We start from the raw sequence: 22325 nt of genomic DNA, 5'->3' as shown, positions 1-22325 counted from the left end.
GGAAAATAAATGTCACACGAATATGAATTTAAGAATTTTTGTGTCATAGAAGAAAATTTTAATATAAATGTATCATTATGAGTATAATTTAGGTTTTTTTGTATATTTTCCCTTTACATTTTCCTAAAAATGTAGATTGGAAACTCTTTTATTTATTTAAAATCATGCGCCTGTGCATAATTTTTAATATGTAGAGCCGTCAAGTCTTTTTATTTTTCAAAATTTTCAATGCTCTTTTCAATTTTCGGGAAATTTTCTGGACGCCCTGACAATAATAGATCTCGTCGAACGAGCACCTTGACTTCCTCCAGTCGCTGGAGTTCGTTTCCTCATTCGAGGAAGGAGAGGACGGCAACCAGAGCGGCGACTGTGGCTATGACTACACCGGCGACCTCCCGGCAAGTGCTTGTCCCTGACACGGGGGGACTAAAAAGCGGTGCTCTCCGCTGTGTGCTAGCGATGGCTCTGCCTTAACGGCGATGACTGGCATCAAAGGGCGCACATGTTTTTATTTCTTTACTTTTTCATTCTAGGAATGAAATAAAATAAAAAAAAGTGTTTATGTTAAAGAACAATTTTTGAATAAAAACGCGTCTAGTAAACTTGTTCCGGAAATAAAAAAATAAATAGAAACAAGTTTGGTAAATTTTATTCTTTTTTTGTTTCTTTTAATTTTTTAATATTTTTATTTTATTTTCATTTTTCCTTTCTTTTTTTTTTTTTTTTTTCGGCCGGTGCCCCCACCATGGCGACGCTCGCCGACCCCCGGGCGAGGCGGCCTCGCCGCCGACGCGGCCGGGCCTCGCCAACGGGTCCCCTGCCATGGCGAGGCGCGGCCGCGAAAAAAAAAGAAGAAAAAAGAAGAAGAAAGAAGAAGAGAGAGAAGAAGAAACGTTTCTTCAAAATTGTTTCAAACAAGTAAGTTTTTTTTTTTTTTTTTTTTTTTTCTTTTTGTGTTTGAACAAAAGAAAAAAAAAATGTAAACGCAAATCAAACGCTGTTCTTTTTTTTGTTCTAAACAAAAAGTGTTCCGAAACACTTTTTAGAACGTTTCCATGCAGCCCCAAAACTGTCGCTCAATGCCCAAGCCAAGCCGCTCCCGTCCATCTTCTCAAGCTTCGATGCTGTCATGAAGCTCGAACTCCGGTGCGACCAGAAGCCGATCAGCCTCGGCGACGATGCATTGATCCTAATCTCCCTCAAGTGTTGAAGCCTCACGCCGCTCAAGCTCCACGGCTGCCGTGTGCTCACCGATGTCGGAGTCGCGGCTTTCTGCGTATCGGAGACTCCGGTAACTGCTGTTGAGGATTGGCGTTTTCGAAGGGACAGATTTTTGCAATTTCCTGCGTTTTGGTGCAGAGTGTGTTATGCTTTTGGCGTTTTCGAAGGGACAGATTTTTGCAATTTCCTGCGTTTTAGTGCAGAGTGTGTTATGCTTACGTCTGGATAGAGTAGGTGAGAAGAACATGAGTCAAAAAATAGAAACAGATGGAGGAAAATAATGTGGGTTGGATTTGGAGTTGAGTCCGATAATTATATTATATGAAAATGAATTAATATGGTTAAATGGATTAATATGGACAAATCAATTTCGACTTAGTCTAACCTACTCATTTGATAGATCTATTCACAATTACCAAAACAACGACACTAGTTTAAAGAAAATGCTAAATTAAAAAAAGCCTTTACTCTCCTCTCTGATACGTCAAGTACCAACTTTGTATAACTAGCATCATCTCAATTCCCTAGATCAATCAGACCAAACTTTATTAGAGTATAATGAATGAAATTACATAGGCAAACTTTCTCATCAATAAACCCTCGCAATTCTTTGGAAAAATTGCAAATAAGAGTTTGAACTATTCTTATTTTTTCAAATAAAGGGTTAAAGTGGACTTTATTTCAAATAATAACTTAAATAAAGTGTCATATTTTCTTAAATAAAGACATAAAGTAACTATGTCAATTTCACCACCGCCCTTAACGACGTAGCTGGCTTGAGCTCCCTTCCCCTCACGAATGGGAGAAGTTCAAATCCCATAAGCATTTTTCCTTATTTTTTCTTTTTCTAATTTTCCTCTTCTTCTTCTGGGTGGCCGCTCTTGAGCAATGACTAGCCACTAAAGAGGGCTAGGTGAGGGTCGCTCCCGTTGGCTGCAAGTGAGGAACATCCTTTACATTTTTTGAGGCTTTTCCTTTTCTTTTTTTCTTTTTTCTTTTTTCTAACTTCCTTTTCTTCTTCTCAATGGCCGCTCTTGAGCAATGACTAGCCACTGGAGAGGGCTAGGTGAGAGTCGCTCCTGTTGGCTGCAAGTGAGGAACGGCCTCACCCTTGCCAACTATGGGCAAGGCCGCCCTCACTAGCAACTGATAAGGGCTTATAGGCCATTGCCTAGCATTGGCGCAAGCCCTTGCTGGTGCTTGCCAAAGAGGAAAAAAAAAAAATGAATTCTCTTTTGGCAAAAATGTTCTTAATCAATCATAATACTTAACTGAATAACGATCGATGAGGTTAGACTCTCATTTAAATTCATAGCCACTTTAGGCTTTTATTTGATACTGACATTGTCATTATTTGAAACAAAGTCTACTTCGTGTTTTTATTTGAGAAAATGAGAGCAATTTAGACCCCTATTTAGAATTTTCCTCAATTCTTTTTATTAAGAGTAAAGATATATGATAGCAAAAAATTTTCCATGGACAATTTTTCTTTTGAAGCGGAACTTCACCTTTCATTTGAGTATATACAGATTACACAAAATACTCCACAATTGAAGTTTCATTTGTTTTGTATAAAATGAATGATTTGGAGAATAATTATATTAAAAGTATTGCTTATATTGCTTAAAATAGCTAGTCAATAACTAATGTTATTACAATCAACAACAATTTTTTTGCCTGTAGATGGTCAAAATATTTTTCATTTGTTATTTTTTGAAGTGATAAAAGCTATCATTTTTAAGAAAATATTTTTTTAATTTATTCATTTTTCGTAAAACAGACACACCTTAAGTTAAACTCAAGCTTAAATCAGAGTGAATGAATTAAATATGAGATTGTTTTCACTCGAGATAATAAAGCACACAAAGTTTCTAATTCTTGCTCAATTTCTCCAACAATACCATACGAGTGCCATATCTCTTACTTGTGCGAATAATCAAGAACAATTGATGCATTATCCCAATCACTAGGGAAGAGTTGCAAGTTTTATTTATAGAGCATACTTGGTAACGTGTCAAATAGTGCGTGATTTTATTATTTTGTTTTCCAAAATAAAATAAAAAAGAACAAAAAAGCTGTTTAGTGATATTTTATTTCCGGAAACAAATAGATTTGGAACAAAATTAAAATGTAGAAATAAATTGCTTCTTTCTTCTTAGAAACAACTCAAGGATCGAGCACAATTTTTTTTTCTCTTTTATTCTTTTTATTTTCTTTATTTTTTCTCTTCCTCTTATTCTTTTCCTAATTAGTCGCCAGCAACTAGCCATATGAGATCTAGTGACCTTGTTGGACCCTCGCCAAGGGCCAACAATGGTCACCCTCGCCTAGTCACCAAAGGCTAATGAGGCTCCCCCAAGGCCAGCGAGGTCATCGGCTCTTGTCTGGCTGGTCATTAGCTATCACCATGGCCAATGACCGGCTATAAGAAGAAGAAGATAAGGAAAAAGACAAAAGAAAAAAAAAGACTTATGTGATAAAATTATTTAAAAAGTTTAAAAATTATAAGTCATGAAAGGGTTGTACAAAATGCATTTCCATTCTAGAAATAAAAAAAAAACTCATCTAGAAACAGACTTAGAAAAATTTATTTCTAAGCAAAAATTGTTCCTTAGATAACAAAATAATTATTAAGGATCTGTTTGGTAACATTTATATTATGGAGAATAACTTCTCTTTAGAAATAGTCATTTTCTATTTCTATTCCCTAAAATATTTTTTGATTAAAAGAACGCATTTGATAATCACACAAAATTCTTATTCTCGGAATGAAAAGAGAACATGAATGCGTTTAGTAAGAATTTTTGTACCAAATTGTTTCCGGGTACTTAGAAATTTTTTTGTAACGTAGTATTTCTTTTGATTTTTTAATAATTTTTTACTAATTGTTTTTCTTTTTTCTTTTTTTCTTCATTGTCCGCCCGCCATTGGCAATGGCGCCGAGGGTTGGTGGCAGTGGCAACAAGGGGCAGCAAGCGACAAGGAAGAAGAAAAAAAAAAAAAAAATGAATTATTTCTAAAAATTGTTTTCGAATACAAGAAACTACTTTTTTCCACTTCTTATTTATGTTCTAAATTTATTCCTCGACCACTTTTTCTGTGTCGGGAAAAAAAAATCAATTGACGTTATTGAACGAAATTCTGTTTTTTCTATTATAAGGAGCAAAAGAATAGAAAAATAAAAGAAATAAAAGCATTGTCAAATGGACTCAGTGACCGAGATTTCTTTTCTTCCCACAACATTTTTCGCTAAGCATGCTCTTAATTTATATTTACATCAAGAGTGCATAAATAATGTAAGTACAGTTTTTACTATGTTATGACATAACCAATCATTTTAAGTTACTTCACCAATAATTCCGATGGGATTATGAAAGTCATATAAAAAATCAAGCACGAAATTAATTACTTGCAACAACAAGCAAGATGTGTTGAGATTGCGAAACATTTGAAGGAAGTCAATTAACATTTTAAAAATCTGAAAGTAATGGCAGCTAAATAAACTTCTGATCATAAGAAAAAAAACCAAAGGCAAAGAAATTCAAGAATTATTGAAAAATGTCGAGGTGGGCCTCAAATGGAAAGAAATCAATAATATTTGCTGAAGCAAGTTTAGGTGGAGGTGGGATAAGCATTGGAATATTTCCGAAATGGATAGTCTATTTTTCTCGCAACTCATTAAAAGAGGGCATGTTCGTTTCCAATTTTTTAAAAGTAAAAAAAATTACTTATTGTATCTTTACCAAAATAATATAATAAATATCAATTTTGAAATGTCACTAGGTTTTAATGATTGTAGGTACTCTTAAAATGTAGGATATTTTGCTTAAGTAAAAGCCTAATTGATGAAAAGTAGGAAGTATAGACAAATATTACTCCAAACACACTATTTTATGCGAGTGTAATCTAATAACGATTGCAACAATAATATAATGGAGAAAATACGAGATTATCGAAAAAGAACTTTTACTTTAGCCCAAATAAGGGATTAACAAATAATGGTAAATGGTTACCGTCGCAAAAGGAAAAATGCACGATTTCTGGCTGGAGTAGGCCGTTGCCGTAATAGTACTTTGAACCATCGTGCGAACGAATGCATTAAATAGTACAGCTGCACTTAGTGGCGTGTAGGGAGCACTGAGCAGTCGTCTCACTGCTGATAGGCGCGACTGTGGGAGTCGACGGCGGCCCCATTGCGGTGTCAATGATGCAGACAAGGGAGGAGAATGAAATTCAGCAGTGCTCGAACGCGGCCCTTCATTTATGGATTGACGGCGAGCGCAGTTTCCGGACCTTTCATTGGGGGTTTATCAACCTAGTATGCTAGGAGATGACAGGGACCTCTCTCCAAGTGAGATCCCAGCGCTAGAAGCGCTGTGGCCGGAGAGCCCAGTGAGGCCTTTATCCCGCGTTTCTTCCCTTTACTTGCCTGTAAATGGCTTGTAGGAGGAAAACACCCTGGAATGGCCTGTTCAGGGTGGAGGAGTTTAAAAACCTGCTCAGATCCAACCTATGAAATACTTCTCCGTCAACGAAAATTACACGAGTGAAAAACAGGGGAGTGATGGAAGTAGAGGTGCCGAGCATATTCCTATGTCGCTTCGAGAAAAGCTTGAGCAAATTTTTAGAAGAAGAAAAAAAGTTATCTTCGTAATTTTTCTATTTCCTTTTCCTTTGATGAGAATTTTTTTTTTTTTTTGTTGTTCAATTCTTTTTGGGGCGAGTTTAAGCTTAACAATCATATTTTCTTCCGTCGGCATTCCCGAATTCAATTAAATTGAAGGAGGAATAGCATAATCATCTCATTCTCTTGATTTTCTCCAACTACGGATCGAAAGCCACAAATCAACACTTCTCTTTTTTGGAAAAAGTCACAAAAAATCCTAAATTATGCCTACTGCAATACATTTACCTCAAACATCAAAGAACCCTAAACTCTTTCTATGTGATTCCAGATTTTTATTAGTGTGACGTATTTATCTCAACTTTTTTGTGACATAAAAAATCATAAATTTTGTATCCGCACAATACATTTACCCCAAAATTTATGATAAATATATCATATGAGGATAAGTTTGGAGTTTTATATCATAAAAAATAATTTCGGATAAATCTATTACAAAAAAATTTAGAATAAATTTATCATCCGAATATAAATTTGGAGCTTTTTGTGTTAATAAAAAATCATTTGAGTATATGTAGCACAGTGGGCATAGTTTTAGAGGTTTTGTGACATTTTCCCGTTTCTTTATTCTGTTTTTCACTCGGATCCTCCTAATTTATTTCCTGGGAAGAGTGGAAAAAAACCGGAAAAAAAAATCCACACGACGTGGAGATCCCCGATTGGTCAGAAAATCTGGAGAAAAAGGGCAAAATAATAAAAACCCCACCCCCAAAATTCGGAATGGCTCCCCCCGTCTATATATAAGGATCCACGGCAGAGCCAAATTACGCACCCAGGGAGCTAAAGAGAGCAGTTCTCTGCCCCCCTATCTTTTTTTCCAAAATCCCCAAATTTCTAAACCCTAATTCGACTTCCCCCGTCTTCCCTCTCCCTTTTGTGTTTCTCTTTTCTCTTCGATTTTTCCTCCTCCACTCGAGCGCGCGAGCGAGCGAGCGGGGAAATCGGGAGCTCCGACCGGCGGCATGGCGACGGAGAGCGGCGCCTCCGGGAGATCGAATTCGACGGCGGACTCGTACATAGGGAGCTTGATTAGCTTGACGTCCAAGAGCGAGATCAGATACGAGGGCGTCCTCTACAACATCAACACCGACGAGTCCAGCATCGGCCTCCGAAACGGTATTTTCCAGCCCCTTCGTCTCCCTCTCTCTCTCTCTCTCTCTCTCTCTCTCTCTCTCTCTCTCTAGATTCCCCGTCGGTTTCGTTCTCTCCCTCGCTTGCAACGGACGCGCGGGGTTCCGCGCGGGGACCTGGGTCGGCGATCTGGGATTTCGGTCGGAGTTGGATTCGAGATGATGAGACGGAGGAGCTCTTTTCTTCGTCTCGTGGTCAGTGTTGAGAAGGAGCGAGATGTCGTCCTCATTTCTCGATTTTAAGCCGTCGTGATGATTCGCGTGCTGGTGTGTTTTGGTTAGAGAATCGTTACTGAGTGACTGATGCATTGAGAGGGAATAGAGAATGTTCGCTGAGTGAAGAGCTGTGTGAATGACGTCTGCGCGATTGCGCTGTTTGTCGGAGCTCGCTTTTGAATCTGCGTGGCTGTGCGCTGTCTTTCCGAGGCTGCTTTCACGTCGGATGGGTGGGCGTTTTGGGAGTAGGAATGGTTTCCGGTTTGAAAAGAAGCTGACAGTACGGTGCAATGTCTGTCTGGATTTTGCTATATCTTATTCGATTTGGAAGACGATGGGGTTATATTCTTGCCCTATATCACGGCAGTAGCTTGAGTTGCTTGCCGATGCATTGCGCACGCCCTTCGTAATCGTATGGAATTGTGGTATCGAGGCGTGTCATATGAGTCACTAATAGTGGTTCCATTCCTGATGGAAGCAGTAGATGATGCGTGACATCATTATTATTTTTTTTTTTTTGGTATGTGTATGTTTGTTTGCAGTTGCAGTAGCTGAATTTACTGAAAGTGGCCAACACTCTGATATTGAGGATTTAAATATTAGGATGTCTATACCATGTGTTTGTCCCTGTAACTATTTGCATCTATAACGTTTTAGCGATTAATGGTTTTTGTTCCCGATAAATGCTGTTTGTCAAATTTGCATGGACAATTATTTATTAATGTTAAGTTATTCATTTCCTTTTTACAGTACGATCATTTGGAACGGAAGGACGGAAAAGGATGGACCACAAGTCCCACCAAGTGACAAGGTTTATGAATACATATTGTTCCGAGGAAGTGACATCAAGGTATGTTATACATCCATGAACACATATGTTCACCGTGATGAATAATAGAATGAGTGCTTGTTTTAATATCTTTAAGAAAATTCCAAAATAGAAACACAAAAAGGTTCGTAACTCGGGGCATTCTACAGTTGTTCTCTTCATCTGCATCAGCCAGGTTATAGGGACAAACTCACATTGCATAATTTCTCTGTTCTGGTTGCATCAGCCTTATGATGTGGCTTGCATTGAACAAAGCCCGTGTTGTGTTTTGTCCTTACTTTTTCTTTCCATTGTAAGCTAGAATTGGGAGTAGAATATCATGCCGTCTCCTGTACTAACAAAAAAAAAAAAAAATGGTTACAGAATCTTTTTCTGGTGGCTTGGCTTAAACTATTTTTCAATTCTGTTTGTCCTTTTTTATTTCATTTGGACGCTGGAGTTGGAAGTGGAATATGAAGCCAGCTCACTTGTTTAACAATGATTGACATAGCTATAGATTCCCTTTCATGTAGTGGTCTAACCCATTTCGTTTATTCATTTGGCCTTTCCTTCAGTAGTGATATGCACTGTTAACGTAGCTGATTTTTCGTTTGTCTTGTTCTCTCATCAGATTTGTTCTCTGTGCTTCTCTTTTTGCAGGATTTGCAGGTCAAATCCTCTCCACCTGTTCAGCCTGCACCTGTACCCCCTATCAATAATGACCCAGCAATCATACAGGTACTTGGATGGATAACATTTTTACTCTAAAATTAAGTAAATGGAATCTCATTGCCTTGTTTCAACAATTTTGGCAGTCTCATTACCCTCGTCCAGTTTCAACATCCACAAGTTTGTCTCCTGCTGCTAGTGTACCCTTAGCCGATGTTGGCTCCAACACGGCACAGATGGCACTACCTGCTACGAACTTTCAAGGCGGCCTTCCTTTATATCAACCACCTGAGGGAATATGGGGTCATGGGGAGCTCCCCCAGCCCCAGGTGCAAATAGTAGTGGGATTATGCCTATGTATTGGCAAGGATATTATCCTCCCAATGGGCTTCCTCATATTAATCAGCAGCCTTTGCTTAGGCCACCACCTGGGCTGTCTATGCCTCCTCTGCAGCAGCCAATGCAGTATCCTGGCTTTAATACTTCTTTCCCTGCCGGAGCTTCGAACTTGCCAGGTCCACACTTGCCTGAGGTCCCATCTCCTTTGCTTCCTGTTAGCAGCAGTTCACTCAGCATGACTTCCATTTCCTCATCTGCTACTCTTCCATCAACCCTCCCTACTGTTTCATCAACTACAACATCTTCAGATTCCCTATCGAGTGTCATGTTCAATAAGCCTCCGATCTCTGCCCTTCCTTCAGTCAGTTTGAGTGCTAGTTTGCCATCGCTCCCGCCTCTGATGACTACTCCGGAGATTAGCAACATGATTCCCCCTATATCTAACAAGCTCAATGTATTTGCTGGTCCAACCTTGCAGTATCAAAGTAGTGCTCAATCCACTTCCTCCATTTTGGGCCCATCTAATGCTGTTAATCCAGAGGCTCCTGTACAGATGCCAACATCAACAACAATCCCTTCATTGATAACGCCTGGTCAGATTTTGCAGTCTGGATCCACGAGCACCCCTTCTTCTCAACCTTCACAAATTGCTCACAAGGATGTGGAGGTGGTTCAAGTCTCACCATCATCACCAAAGCTATTGGCATCACCAAAGCCATTGACACCTGTTGCATCAGAAGCTCAACCTCCTATATTGCCTTTGCCTCCACCTGCACGTGGTGGTTATAAGGTTGTATTCTCTATATGCATATTTTAAATTTGCACACACATGGCACATGTCCGAAAGCGTAATCTTCTTGTTTACTGATGTACTTGTATTTTTGTTCATTTGCGCATAGTTTCATTTTGATCCTAAGATTCTGCATCTCCTTAGTGGTCTCTGGAAAATTATGCTGAGTATATGAGGTACATTGATATAAATCTATTCGTGTGAATTACTACTGCCCTGAAGCTGGCCATGTGCTTGTTCTGCTCTGTGTTCTTATCATTGGTTGTCTTGTAAATAGCATGAATATTCTATTCATGTGAATTGCTACTGGCCTCAAGCCTGTAATTAAAATTCTTTTTTGTGATTAAACTGCTTTCGATTTTCATTTCCCACTTTTTGTGTGGTTCAAAGTTTTGTCTGGTGCACTCTGGTAATTTGTAAGGCAGTGTACTTGTATAGTCTCTGGCTCACTGAAACTGCTTAATAATCTGAGCTGGGTGTTTTGACACGGATTTTCTCTTCACCAGCAGAATGGAGTTCCATTTCAGAATCGTTATGGACAGAGAGGTCGTGAAAGGGGGAGAGGAGCTCGGGTAATTTTTCTGTGTTTCATTTGTCAAATGGTTTCCTTGCTTCTTTGAGAACTCGTAATGATTGTATAATGGAACCATATATACTCATTTAGGGTATCTCGATAGGTGCTTCTATCGGTGTCTGTGTTATTCTTTCTTCATATGCACTGGCAGCAGTTTTATGGAACTTGAGCCTCTTAAGATTACTTGGGTTCTGACAATTGGAAGAAGACAAAGCTTGCAAGCCTTATGTATTTGTTTAAAACAAAAGTGTTTTAACTGCTATTTGTACCTCCATCTCTTTATGGATTGGGCGTTGGTTTTCAATAGTGGATTTAACATTTTAAGTTCATTCCTACACATTCTTTCCGTTTTAAGATGAGTATTTTTATGAGTGATTTGTCCTTCTAGTGGAAGGACTGAAAGCCAAAATTAGTTTTTGACATGAGCAATACTTAGCGTAGTAAGATGCTTGTATTTGTGTTTTTATTTCTGTGCATGATGGTGATATCTTCTGTCCTGGTTTAATAGTGGCAATATTTTCTGTGCAACTGCTAACTGCTAGTCTGTAGGTTTTCCAAATCCAAAGATAACCTTGTGTTTGACAATGTAAACATTAACTGAATGTTGTGCAGGGTTCACGTCCACTCACTAGATTTACTGAGGATTTTGATTTTACGGCAATGAATGAAAAATTCAACAAGGATGAAGTATGGGGTCACCTTGGTAAGAGTAAAGGTCATTCCAAGGACAAAGATATCGAGGGCGATGTAAGTGACGAGGATAATTATTATGATGAAGAGGATAGTGAGCTACCAAATATGGAGGGCAAGGTATGAGTGCTAGTGTTTGTGATACCTTTATCTCCTGAATATTTGGTGGAAGAGGCCTGCTACTTCTTCCTGTATTTCACTATGCTTTTCTGCTGGGCAGCCTGTCTACAACAAGGATGATTTCTTTGATTCACTCTCCTGCAATGCTCTTGATCATGGATCAAACAGTGGAAGGCCAAAGTTTTCTGAGCAAATGAAGATAGACACAGAGGTATTGTTCATGTTGAATTTTATCATTTGGCCTTGTGAAGTAATTTACGCGTGTGTATCTTTTTTGTCTTCAGACTTTCGGTGAATTCTCAAGGCATAGGGTGGTCGAGGTGGCCGTGGTCTTGGTCGTGGTGGTCGTTCTCGGGGATACTATGGGAGGGGTTATAACTATAACGGAAGAGGCCGAGGAAGAGCAGTTTATGGCCGTGCTTCATAGAGGTTATCGTGGCCTATGTGCTTCTCAGGATTAGAGGCTTAATAACTTTGCTGGAACTGGAACCTAGCTTAGCTCTATGGTCCTGATCTTTGTGTTTTTGGTTTTTTCTGAAAGTCTAGTCAGTCTTTTATGATGTTGAGTCGTTTGAGGGCCGCCATGTGTTCTGGTAAGAATTGGTTGCGCCAATATTGGAAGCAGGATTTTCAGTTCTATGAAATATCAGAGGGTGATCTTGTTGAAACCTGCTGTCTTTTACTCTTTTCAAATTGCAAGAGGAGATACCTGAAGTAAATCTTTGTTTGCCCGCCCCAGGAGGGATCTTCCTTCTGCTATGGCAACGAGTCTATGGCTTAAGGCCAAGGTGAGACGAGCACGAAATAGATTTTATCCTAAAACGTTTGGGATAGAAGGAGAAGCAAATGGATGGGCATATGAGCTTGTCAATGTGTCGTCACTTTGCCGAAGCATGGTTTTTTATGCTTCACAGGCTTCTCTTAAACAACATTTTCATGGTCCCTGCATTCGGTATTTGTCGCAAGCAATTATGGTACTCTTATTCAACCAAGAACTGGGCTAGAAATGGTTCCTCCCTCATCTTTTCCCCACTTAAAGCAATTTTTGCACTCTCTTTCCTTGAAAAAAAGGAAGAAGAAGCCGGGAGCACATTAGTTTAACAAGCAAAAACAGACGTATCCCCATTGAATTATTGAGGCTTTTGGTATTAAGAAATTTCCCACATTACTCCACACGTCCCTCGGTCTTGTCATAACTCGATGCCACAATGCAACGGCCCCATGGTGTCGAGAGCCATTTGTCGTGACTCACCTCAGTTTACCTAATGAAGAAAGCCCCATCGGGAATGGTTCTCCTCTTATTTTATAGTCAATTAAAGTGAGTGGCATGTGGGTACATTAATGCCCCAATTGGCAGTAATCCAGAACAGTGCGAAATCGACAAGTAGGATATATATATATTGAAAGACTCCTCTTTCCGATTTTTTATTTTTTTTTGCCAAAACTGGGATAAAAGTAAAAGGACTGCCTTTGCTCCGATCTCAGTCGTGCGCCACGGCGTATCTTGCAGACTCCCCTCAGGTGTCGGTGGTTGGTGACTGACTGAGCGAGTGTGAGCTCCATTCCTGAGCTCGAAGGAGGCCTCAAAAGAACACATGGGGAATTCTCCTCCTCCTTCTTCTTCCCTGTTCCCTGTCCTCCTGTTTGCAAGAATCTGCGGCGTGGCAGTGGCAATGCTCGTGCTCTCTTGGGCCCTTGCCTTCAAATCTAGCTTCCTCCCTCGCTCCTCCTCTCAAGAAGACCTCATTTACTCTGTATTCCCTCTCTCTGTCTCTGTCTCTGTCTCTCTGTGTCTCAGCGCATGCTTTTGGTTGTGAATATGAGCAAGTGGGTTTTCTCTTTTTTCCAAACAGGTTCTTCACCCACTGTTGATGGTCATCGGCTTCATTCTCGTTAGTGGAGAAGGTACACAATAATACACACCTTCTTGCTGGTGAATTAGAAACGAGAAAGAAGCCTTCCCATTTTGCAAATCTGCTCTCACTGAATTTCCTTTCTCTTTTCTTTGTTGCTTTCTTCCCCCTTCCAAATGTGGGTCTTCTCTGTTTCAGCGATCCTTGTCCACAGATGGTTGCCTGGTTCGAGGAACATGAAGAAATCGGTGCATCTGTGGCTTCAAGGGGTGGCTCTGGGAAGTGGGGTTTTCGGCATTTGGACAAAGTTCCACGGGCAAGACGGCGTCCTGGGTAATTTCTACAGCTTGCATTCTTGGATGGGCTTGATCTGCGTCTCCTTGTTTGGAGTTCAGGTTCTTCACTTTCCCTCTTCAATTTTTTGTTTTTTCTCATCGCAATGTCACGTTTTCTCTCACCTTTCTCGATTTTATTTTATTTTTAATTTGCTGCCAACTTTACCGGTCGATAAGTAGTCATAAAGGGTGCTGAAACCGGTGTATTTGCGTCTAGAATCTGCTCTAAACCCTCTGCATTTCTTACTGGTTGTATCTTGGCCACTTACAGTTTGATTCTCAGCTGATGAGTGATTCGTGATGTGTAAGAAGAAAAGGATTTTTCCAGCAAGAAAAAGAGGGCTGACTAGTGATAACCAGCTTGCTTGTGGTATCTGTTTTCATTTAGATTTTGTTCTCATCCCATTTTTGAATAATCAAAAGCATCTTTATCAGTAGTTTAATGGCTTGGTCACAAGTGTCTGTTTCTTTGGAATGATGAAAGAAACAGATTTTTGGTGGAGGATGTAAGTAGTTAAATCGAGATCATCGCAAGGACCGAGTTTAGAGTTATCAGATTGTATTATTTTAAAAATTATAGTGGCTTGTTCGGCTAAAAATGTGTGTGGGGTATATGATGTCGTTATAAAAGACATACTCTGGGAATATAGTAATAGCATTATCGTGCCCTCCTTTTGGAAATTGATTATGACATTGATAAAATATCTCATAACTTTTCTAGGCATCCAAGGTACACGTAGCCCTCAACACCATTTGTTTGTGAACTGTAGAAGAAGGCTATTCCTGTCTCATAACTAGGCATCCATTTTTGGGCCTCATTAGTAAGTATCAAGCTGGGTTTACCGTTGACGATATTCAAGTATGATGGGCCTAACCATGACCAACCCAATGCTTCTCTTAACTACTAAACCTAGTCTTATTTGATATCGATAGAGAAAACACTCTTTCTGTAATGGTCATCAAATTTCATTTTCGTTTGGCATTGCCCTCAGATTCTCTCATTAGCATATAAAACCATTATATTGCCATTTGTGGTTTCAGTTTGATCCCAATCAATTCCCATGTATGACTTGACGAATGGTGGTGAAGTGCAGAACTTTGCTTCCCAGTGGCACTCAGGCATTTGCAGAAGTGAAAAATCCCAAACTACCTTTATAATGTCCAATTGTGCATGCATCTAGGTCTGGTAAACATCATGATGAACTTATTCACCAAGAGACACAACAAGATCTTGTTGGTTAAATGAGCAAAACCAATTGCGTACCTTTAGTTTGACGCGGGGATGCTTCCACTTGCATATGGCCCCGATATATTGTCGACCGCTCTTAGTGTCTTTTCAGCATTCAACACACGGGTGATCTTCTTATGCATGTCAAAAGTTTTCCCAGGTCTTAACTGAGCAATTTGTTTCTTCCTGTTCACGTTTCAGTGGTTGATGGGTTTCCTGAGCTTCTGGCACAGAGGAGAGGCGCGGTTGATAAGAATGAAGGTGTTGCCATGGCACGTCTTCCTTGGACTCTACACCTACGGCTTGGCTGTGGCCACAGCAGAGACCGGGCTTCTAGAGAAGTTGACTTTCCTACAGACGAGGAGAAACGTAGACAAGCACGGCTCGGAGTCCATGGTCGTGAACAGCCTCGGTCTGGGATTGGCCCTGCTCAGCGGGATGGTCATATTGGCCGCAGTCTCTCCAAAGTACCAATCTCTTCAAACTAAGCTCATGTACTCACGCTCCGAACCCAAGAACTTGACTTCCTAAGTTTGGTGGCGATGTGGGTGGGAGGTCAATGTAAATAGTTTGACTGTTCCATTGCAATCTGGTTTCTTCATACCTCAGTTACCACAGCTCTGGTTCTGCTTCTAGTTGACATGGATTGCTTCTGCCAATGTTGACATCTGTGGAGTGCATTTCTCACACTTCAAATTCCACCATTGATTCAAACTCACAAAGCAAGATGATGATTTAGGAAACATCATTCGAAAAATCCTTAAATTGCCTTGTCCAAACTTCTAGGACTCCTTGCCGTACCTGTATTTACAATGTGCAGAGCCGAAAAAACTGAGGGAATGAGAAAAGTGGGGTTTAATTTAACTCGCCAATACACATCCACTGTTCTTACTCAAACCCTTAGAACTTCAGACTCAACTAACTAGACCCCGCTATACGATAACATTTTTTGGTGAGGCAACAAGGGGCGGTAGGGAAATAATTGAACAGGAAATGAGCTTTTTTTGGAACAATTTAAATTCAAAATCGATGGAAAACCTTAGCCATCAAGACGCTAAAAAGGAAATAGAGAAGCAAGAAAAGAGAGAAGAAAAAGTGAGTTTTTTTTTTTTCTTAACGAGGGTTCTTAATCTCTTTGTGCCATGATCTTGAGAGAAGATCGTCGTTGTATTCCAACTTTTCGAAGTCTAGTGGATTCGCAGAGTGCCTCTACGTGAAGACGTAGCCCGGGTTTGGGTGAACTTCGATAACAAATTTTCTCGACGTGTTCATCCGATTCCCGTTTTTTTATTACTATATTCTGCCTGGTGAATTGTTTGCAAGCATTATTTTTATGGAATCAACGTGCGATTTCGTAACAATTGGTATCAGAACCTGGGTTGGCTAATCGAGAACATCAAGAGTTTTTTGGTGACGTTCGATTGAAAGCAAACAGTATGGCAAAAGATAAAATCAGAATCGATAAGTTCAATGGAGACGATTTCTGATGGTGGAAACTATAAATAGAGGATTATCTTTATCAAAAAGATCTCTATGCACCACTTGAGGGTTGGAAACCCGAGATGGCGGAAGTTGATTCGACAGCAGAAGCCGGATGGAAAATTCTTGATCAAAAGATATTAGGTGCGATTTGTCTAGGGTTGACGAAAAAGACAGGGTACCACATCGCGAAAGCAAAAACTGCAAAAGAAGCCATGGATATTCTAACGAATATTTATGAGAAGCCATCCACATCAAATCAGGTATTTTTGTTGAAGAAACTGGTTAATATGAAGTTATCTGATAGAGGTTCTGTGACAGAGCATATTAATAGTTTCACGCAGGTCATGAGTCATTTAGATATGAAGCTTCAAGCTTTATTATTTTTATGTTATTTTCCAAAAAGCTAGTGCAGGGAATTTCGAGCACCATGAAGGATGATTTAACTCTTGATGATGCTGTGAGTAGTATCATGGATGAAGAGATGGAGATAATTTTTCTGCATCTACATCTTCAACGGCACTTGCAAAGGGAGAACCGTGGAAGAAGTAAAAGTAGAGGAAATTTCAGCGGTCGTGACAGATCACAATCAAAGGGTAGGAGACAGGTTGCAAAAGATGAGTGTTGATTTTGTCACAAAACTGGACACCGGAGGTTTCAGTGTGAAGCCTACAAAAAGAAACAGCAAGATGAGAATCAATGTGCTAACGTAGTTAGCGATGAATATTTGCAAGATAACTTGTGTTTGTCTGCAGGATTTGACTTGACAACAGATAAATGGTTTATTGATTCTGGCGCTTCTTTTCATTGCACCTCGCAAAGAGACATATTTGATGATTATGACAGTGGAGATTTTGGACAAATGGTTGTAGGAAACGCCACATGTGTCCAATTATTGGGAAAGGAACCGTGATTGTGAACATCTCGGGTGGAGGACGTCTAGTTTTGCGTGAAACTAGACATATTCTGGAATTAAAGAAAAATCTGATTTCAACCAGTAAACTTGACCAAGAAGGTTTGGTAATAACCTTTAGCTGCGGAGAGTGAAAGATAACCTCGGGGGTAAGAGTAGTAGCAAAGGGAAAGTGTACCTTCTCCAAGGAGACAGTATCAGTGATATGGTTGCAACTACAATGGCTACAGGTAATTTATCTACTCTTTGGCATTATCATTTGGGACATCTTGGTGAAAAATGTGTAAAGCAGCTACACTCAAGAAAATTACTTCCAGGTTTGCAAAAAGTTGAGTTAGATTTTTGTGAGAGTTGCATTTATGGAAAACAGAAGGCTGTTAGTTTTCAATTGAATTGGTGACAAAATAAATGCCAGAAGCTAGAGTTGGTTCATACTGATGTATGGGGACCTACTCAGGAACTCTCTTATGGTGGTAAGAGATATTTTGTCACCTTCATTGATGATGCAACAAAAAAGACTTGGGTCTATGCTCTTAAAGAAAAATCGGAAGTATTCGGGATGTTCAGAATGTAGAAGACCATGGTAGAAAAAGAGACAGGTTATCGATTAAAGCTTTGGAATTTGATAATGGTGGTGAATATACAAGTAAGGAATTTGCAGAATATCTGAGTCGAGAAGGCATACACGGGTTAAAAACTATTCCTAGAACTCCTCAAAAGAACGGTGTAGCTGAAAGAATGAACATGACTATTCTAGAACGTGCGAGATGCATGAGACTACACGCGGGTTTATGGGCTGCCACAGTTGATGCAGCTATTTATCTTATCAACAGAAGTCCATCTAGTGTGTTGGATGGAGAAATACCACAAGGGCGGTGGTCAGGTAAAAATATTAATTATTCACATCTAAAGGTATTTGATTGTATTGCATATGCTTTGATTGACAGGGAGGATAGGAAAAAGCTTGATGCTAAGTCCCATAAGTGCGTCTTTATCGGATATGGTGGTGACGAGTATGGTTAGGCTTTGGGATTAGGAGAATAACAAAGTCATTCGCAGTCGCAATGTGGTATTCCATGAAGAAAAGATGTACAAGGATCGTCAGACATAGACAGAGCATGAGAAGGTAGTACAACCAGAATATGTTGAATTAGACACAATGCCTGTGAAGATGTTTCCAATAAATCAAAGTTCACCTGAAATAGAGGTTCAAGATGAGCCTATTATTAGTGAAGAGGTAGTTCAAGAGAAACACAGTGATTCGGAGCAAACGAATGACCTTGAAGTACCTGTCTTGAGAAGGTCTACACGTGTGAGAAAGCCAAAGGTAATTTTTGATCCATCAGCTAATATTGTTCTGAGCCATGTCTTATATACAAATTTGGGAGAATCGGAGACTTACGATGAGGTAAAGGCAGACACGTCTCACTTGCAGTGAGAGTGTGCTATGAAAGACGAGATGAGCTCGTTACTTCAGAACAAAACTTGGGAGTTGACCAAGTTGCCCATAGATAAAAAAAACTTTATTAAACAAATGGGTGTACAGGGTTCAGAATGAAGCAGATGGTAGTATTAGATACAAGGCGAGACTTGTAGTCAATGGCTTTTTTAAAAAAGAATGGATCGACTACTTCGAGATATTTTCATTTGTAGTGAAAATTACATCAATTAGAGTTCTGCTGAGTATAGTTGCAGTGAAGGATCTTCATCTTGAGCAGTTAGACGTAAAAATAACGTTTTTACATGGTGACTTAGATGAAGAATTATACATGGCACAACCTAAGGGTTTTGAAGTCAAAGGTAAGGAGCACATGGTATGTCGCTTGAAGAAAAGCTTGTATGGCTTGAAATAAGCTCCGCGGCAATGGTACTTAAAATTTGATGGTTTCATGCAAGAAAAATGATTTGCATACTATGAGTCTGGTTACTGTGTTTATTTTCGCAAATATGATGATGATGACATTGTGTATCTATCTTTATATGTGGATGACATGTTGGTGGCTAGTTCCAAGTGAAAAAGATATTATCATCACAGTTTGCTATGAAAGACTTGGGAGAGGCCAAGAATATTTTAGGCATGAAAATATTCAGGGATAAGAAAAATAAGAAATTATGGTTGTCGCATGAAGACTATGTGAACAAGGTGTTAAAGAGATTTAACATGGACAAGGCAAAACCAGTTGCAACTCCTCTAGCAAGTCACTTCAAACTTTCCAAGGATATCTGTCCAAGGATATGTGTCCAAACACTTAGGCTTTGAAAGATGAGATGACGGTAGTTCCATATGTATCAGCAGTGGAAAGTTTGATGTATGCCATAGTGAGCACGAGACCAGACATTGCACATGCAGTGGGAGTTGTGAATCGATATATGCAAAACCCAGGCAGAGAGTATTGGAATATAGTAAAATGGATATTGAGATATCTAGCAATACTTCCAATTACTCACTTTGTTATGGTGGTATATCTCTAGAGTTGCAGGGTTATGTAGATGTAGATCATTCGGGTGATCGAGATAGTGGTAAGAGTACCACTGGATATGTCTTTACAGTTGCAGATACAGCAGTAAGTTGGGTATCTCAACTACAAAAAGAAGTGGCTTTATTGACAACAGAGGCAAAATACGTGGTGATCACAGAAGCCTCCAAGGAAATCATGTTGTTACAAGATTATATGGAGGAGTTACATCGAAAACAGCCAGTCAGTACACTATGGAGTGATAGTCAAAGTGCAGTGCACTTAGTAAAGAATGCAGCTTATCACTCAAGGACTAGACATATCAAGAAGCGTTATCACTTTATCAGGTCAGCATTGACAGATAATGAGTTAAAGCTATAGAAGATTGATGGCTCGAAGAATCCAGCTAACATGATGACCAAGGTAGTAGATAGAGAGAAGCATATTTTCTGTACTGTTATAATTGGTATTACTCCATATTGATTGATAAGGAGTATCGTAGAGGCACAAGTTTTTCAATTATTATTTTTTGAAGAAGATGGATACAAAGTTGCTTGGTGCTTGAGTATATTTGTCTTCAAGTGGGAGATTGTCATAGATAAAGCCAAATATTTGTTTTTAGGGGTTTTTTTTATCTTTTCTATTAGATTTCCTTTTAGGTTAAAAGTGGTATCTTTATATTAGCGATGAAAACCCTACCCGTCAAGACACTGAAAATAAAATAGAGAAGTAAGAAAAAGAGAAGACAAAATTGAGTTTTTCTTGATGAGAATTCTCAATCTCTTTGCCCGATCTTGAGAGAATTCCAACTTTTTCGAAATGTAGTGGATTCGCGTAACGCCTGCGCGAGATGTGCTTCGAGTTTGGATGAACTTCGATAACAAATTTTCTTTGCGTGTTCATCCGATTCTCTTTTTTTTACTACTATATTTTGTCTGCAATTATTTGCGCGTTATTTTGTGGAATCGACGTGCGATTTCTTCTGCTTGTGTCATGTTTATCATATAATCGATATATTTAATCTTTTTTTTTGTCGATGAGGATAATTATCGAAATGTGCTTTTAAAAGGTATTCAAATTGTTATTTCACATTTATTCGAATGATTACGATTTCGTAGGTGCATTGCTCATGAAATTTTTTTACATTATTCCCTCGTAAATATTTTTCTAACTATTTTCCGAATGGAAAATATGATATTACCGCCGTCATTTTTTTTTTTTTTCTTTATTACCGGCGAAACCCGTTTATAATTTATCATTAGGATCTTCTTCTTTTTTTTCATTTTTAGGTCAAAATCATTTGTATCTTTTAGGAGCAGTTCTTTTTGTCCGAAAATGAGCACGCAAAAGCAGCTCAGGAGGAAAATAAAACCAAAAATTAAAAAAAAAAAAATCTGGAAAATGTCCCATTTTGACGTCTCGTTGAGAATGTCACCGAATACCTGCGATCTTCCTCTCCAATGTCCGATCACGCTCGTTCGCTCCATTCCCACTTCAGATAACCCCTAAAAATCGTTCCTTTCTTGTCTTCTTCTTCGCGAAAAATGACCTTTTCAGCTGCATCTGCATCGGTCTCTCCTCCCGACCACTTCCCGCCGTCCCCCGGCGCTCGCTCCCTCTCGCTCCGCCGCCGCCGCCGCTTCCCCATCGTCGTCGGACTCGGCAATCTCCGTCGGAGGCCGCTCCGTCTCTCGGCGTCGCTCGCCGAGAGGAGCCTCGACCCTCGTGGGCCGACGAGGATTGCGCGACCTCCGATTCCGATTTCAATGGCTGGGCCGTGGTCGAATCTCGGCCCCACAGGGCAAGAAAGGGTATTTTCTGTCGTGGATTTTCTCGTGCAAAGATTATTTTTTTCCGTTTGAAGTTGCATGGTGATGATTTTTCTTTTTCTTTTTCTTTTTCTGTCGTGCAGGATTGCCAACGTATGTTGTCGGGGCAGTTGGGACTTCACTCGCTGTTTTACTCGCTGTAATTGCTCATTACTCGCTGTCTAGAAATGGTAATTGGTGTTTTGTACTTCACTTGTGGCTGAGTTAGTTGGCGGAGAATTGATTAATGCGAGTGATATGGATTCTCTAGGGATAAGGGGTTTTGGGGGTGATGCCAATGCATATATGGTGATGGTTTTTGAGCAACTTGTTAGGTTCATTATTTCGTTTGTTATTGTAGGGTATAGTTTTCGTTTCGTCGATCGGTTGCGATCTTGGAGAAGTCTGTTGAATCAGGCTGAAACTGAAGCTGTTGTGAGTGAGGATTTGGACTCTGCTGTACCGGATGGAAAGAGCATTGTCTCCCAGGATAGCCCGGAGGGTTTGTCTGATTTAGTCAGCAACAATGTGGTTTCAGGTACTTTCGCGTCAAATGGTTTCTGATTAGTGCTGTCCCCTATCAAGGCCTTTCTAAAGTTTGCGGTTTGTTAGATGGAGAGGATCGCCATGCATGTGTTGAGTTGTGTTTAGTCTGACGTGATTTGTGTGGATGGATTATTGTTGGAGTCCTATTGGATCATTTGGATACTTTTGACTGGGCAAGTTCCTTTCTTTCAGACGGCTTAACATCAAGGGATAAGCAGCAGCGAGTTATAGTTCCAGTTGCTGTAGATTCTACTCAGCAGGAAGCTGTGATGGTTCTGGAAAGACTGAAGGTTTGTTTTCTAGAAGCAAAAGAAAATGACGTGTCTAGGAAGTCTTGCCTTTAACTTATAGAAAGGTCTCATCTTTATTTCGATGTTACTCTTGCATAACACTCTTGACCCTATTTCCATGTTAAGTATTGTCAGTATTTTGCTGTTTCTGTCTCGGTTTCCTGACGTGACATTCC

At 39.7% G+C, this 22325-nt stretch overlaps 3 protein-coding genes across 3 annotated transcripts; all 3 read left to right on the top strand.

Annotated features, from left to right (window-relative positions):
• The first annotated feature begins 6684 nt into the window (after positions 1-6684).
• On the top strand, positions 6685-11960 carry LOC120296312 (protein decapping 5-like). Its single transcript, XM_039318139.1, is given in 11 exon segments — positions 6685-7021; positions 8002-8025; positions 8028-8101; positions 8720-8797; positions 8875-9018; positions 9021-9857; positions 10364-10429; positions 11044-11241; positions 11342-11452; positions 11526-11547; positions 11550-11960. Coding segments are annotated over 11 exon segments (1827 nt in total). The 5' UTR covers positions 6685-6867; the 3' UTR covers positions 11669-11960.
• A 711-nt stretch (positions 11961-12671) lies between these two features.
• On the top strand, positions 12672-15400 carry LOC120296313 (probable transmembrane ascorbate ferrireductase 4). Its single transcript, XM_039318143.1, has 4 exons — positions 12672-12995; positions 13095-13146; positions 13293-13489; positions 14859-15400. The coding sequence occupies exons 1-4, from the start codon at positions 12837-12839 to the stop codon at positions 15186-15188; spliced, it is 738 nt and encodes a 245-aa protein (XP_039174077.1). The 5' UTR covers positions 12672-12836; the 3' UTR covers positions 15189-15400.
• Positions 15401-16219: 819 nt separating this feature from the next.
• On the top strand, positions 16220-22203 carry LOC120296181. Its single transcript, XM_039317862.1, has 5 exons — positions 16220-16280; positions 20933-21316; positions 21418-21504; positions 21675-21851; positions 22052-22203. Exons 1-5 carry the CDS (start codon positions 16220-16222, stop codon positions 22201-22203), a joined length of 861 nt encoding a protein of 286 aa, XP_039173796.1.
• Positions 22204-22325: the final 122 nt, after the last annotated feature.

This window comes from Eucalyptus grandis, chromosome 7 (assembly GCF_016545825.1).
Source record: "Eucalyptus grandis isolate ANBG69807.140 chromosome 7, ASM1654582v1, whole genome shotgun sequence".
Lineage (NCBI taxonomy): Eukaryota > Viridiplantae > Streptophyta > Magnoliopsida > Myrtales > Myrtaceae > Eucalyptus > Eucalyptus grandis.
This window is presented reverse-complemented; position numbering and strand designations above follow the sequence as displayed.

Excerpts from the sequence above, each read along its gene's own strand:
- LOC120296313 (XM_039318143.1), top strand. The coding sequence starts at position 12,837 with ATGGGGAATTCTCCTCCTCCTTCTTCTTCCCTGTTCCCTGTCCTCCTG. Across the intron at positions 12,996-13,094 it reads AAGAAGACCTCATTTACTCT|GTTCTTCACCCACTGTTGAT; the intron begins GTATTCCCTCTC and ends TTTTCCAAACAG. Across the intron at positions 13,147-13,292 it reads CATTCTCGTTAGTGGAGAAG|CGATCCTTGTCCACAGATGG; the intron begins GTACACAATAAT and ends TCTCTGTTTCAG.
- LOC120296181 (XM_039317862.1), top strand. The coding sequence starts at position 16,220 with ATGGCGGAAGTTGATTCGACAGCAGAAGCCGGATGGAAAATTCTTGAT. Across the intron at positions 16,281-20,932 it reads TCTTGATCAAAAGATATTAG|AATGTCACCGAATACCTGCG; the intron begins GTGCGATTTGTC and ends CGTCTCGTTGAG. Across the intron at positions 21,317-21,417 it reads GCCCCACAGGGCAAGAAAGG|GATTGCCAACGTATGTTGTC; the intron begins GTATTTTCTGTC and ends TCTGTCGTGCAG.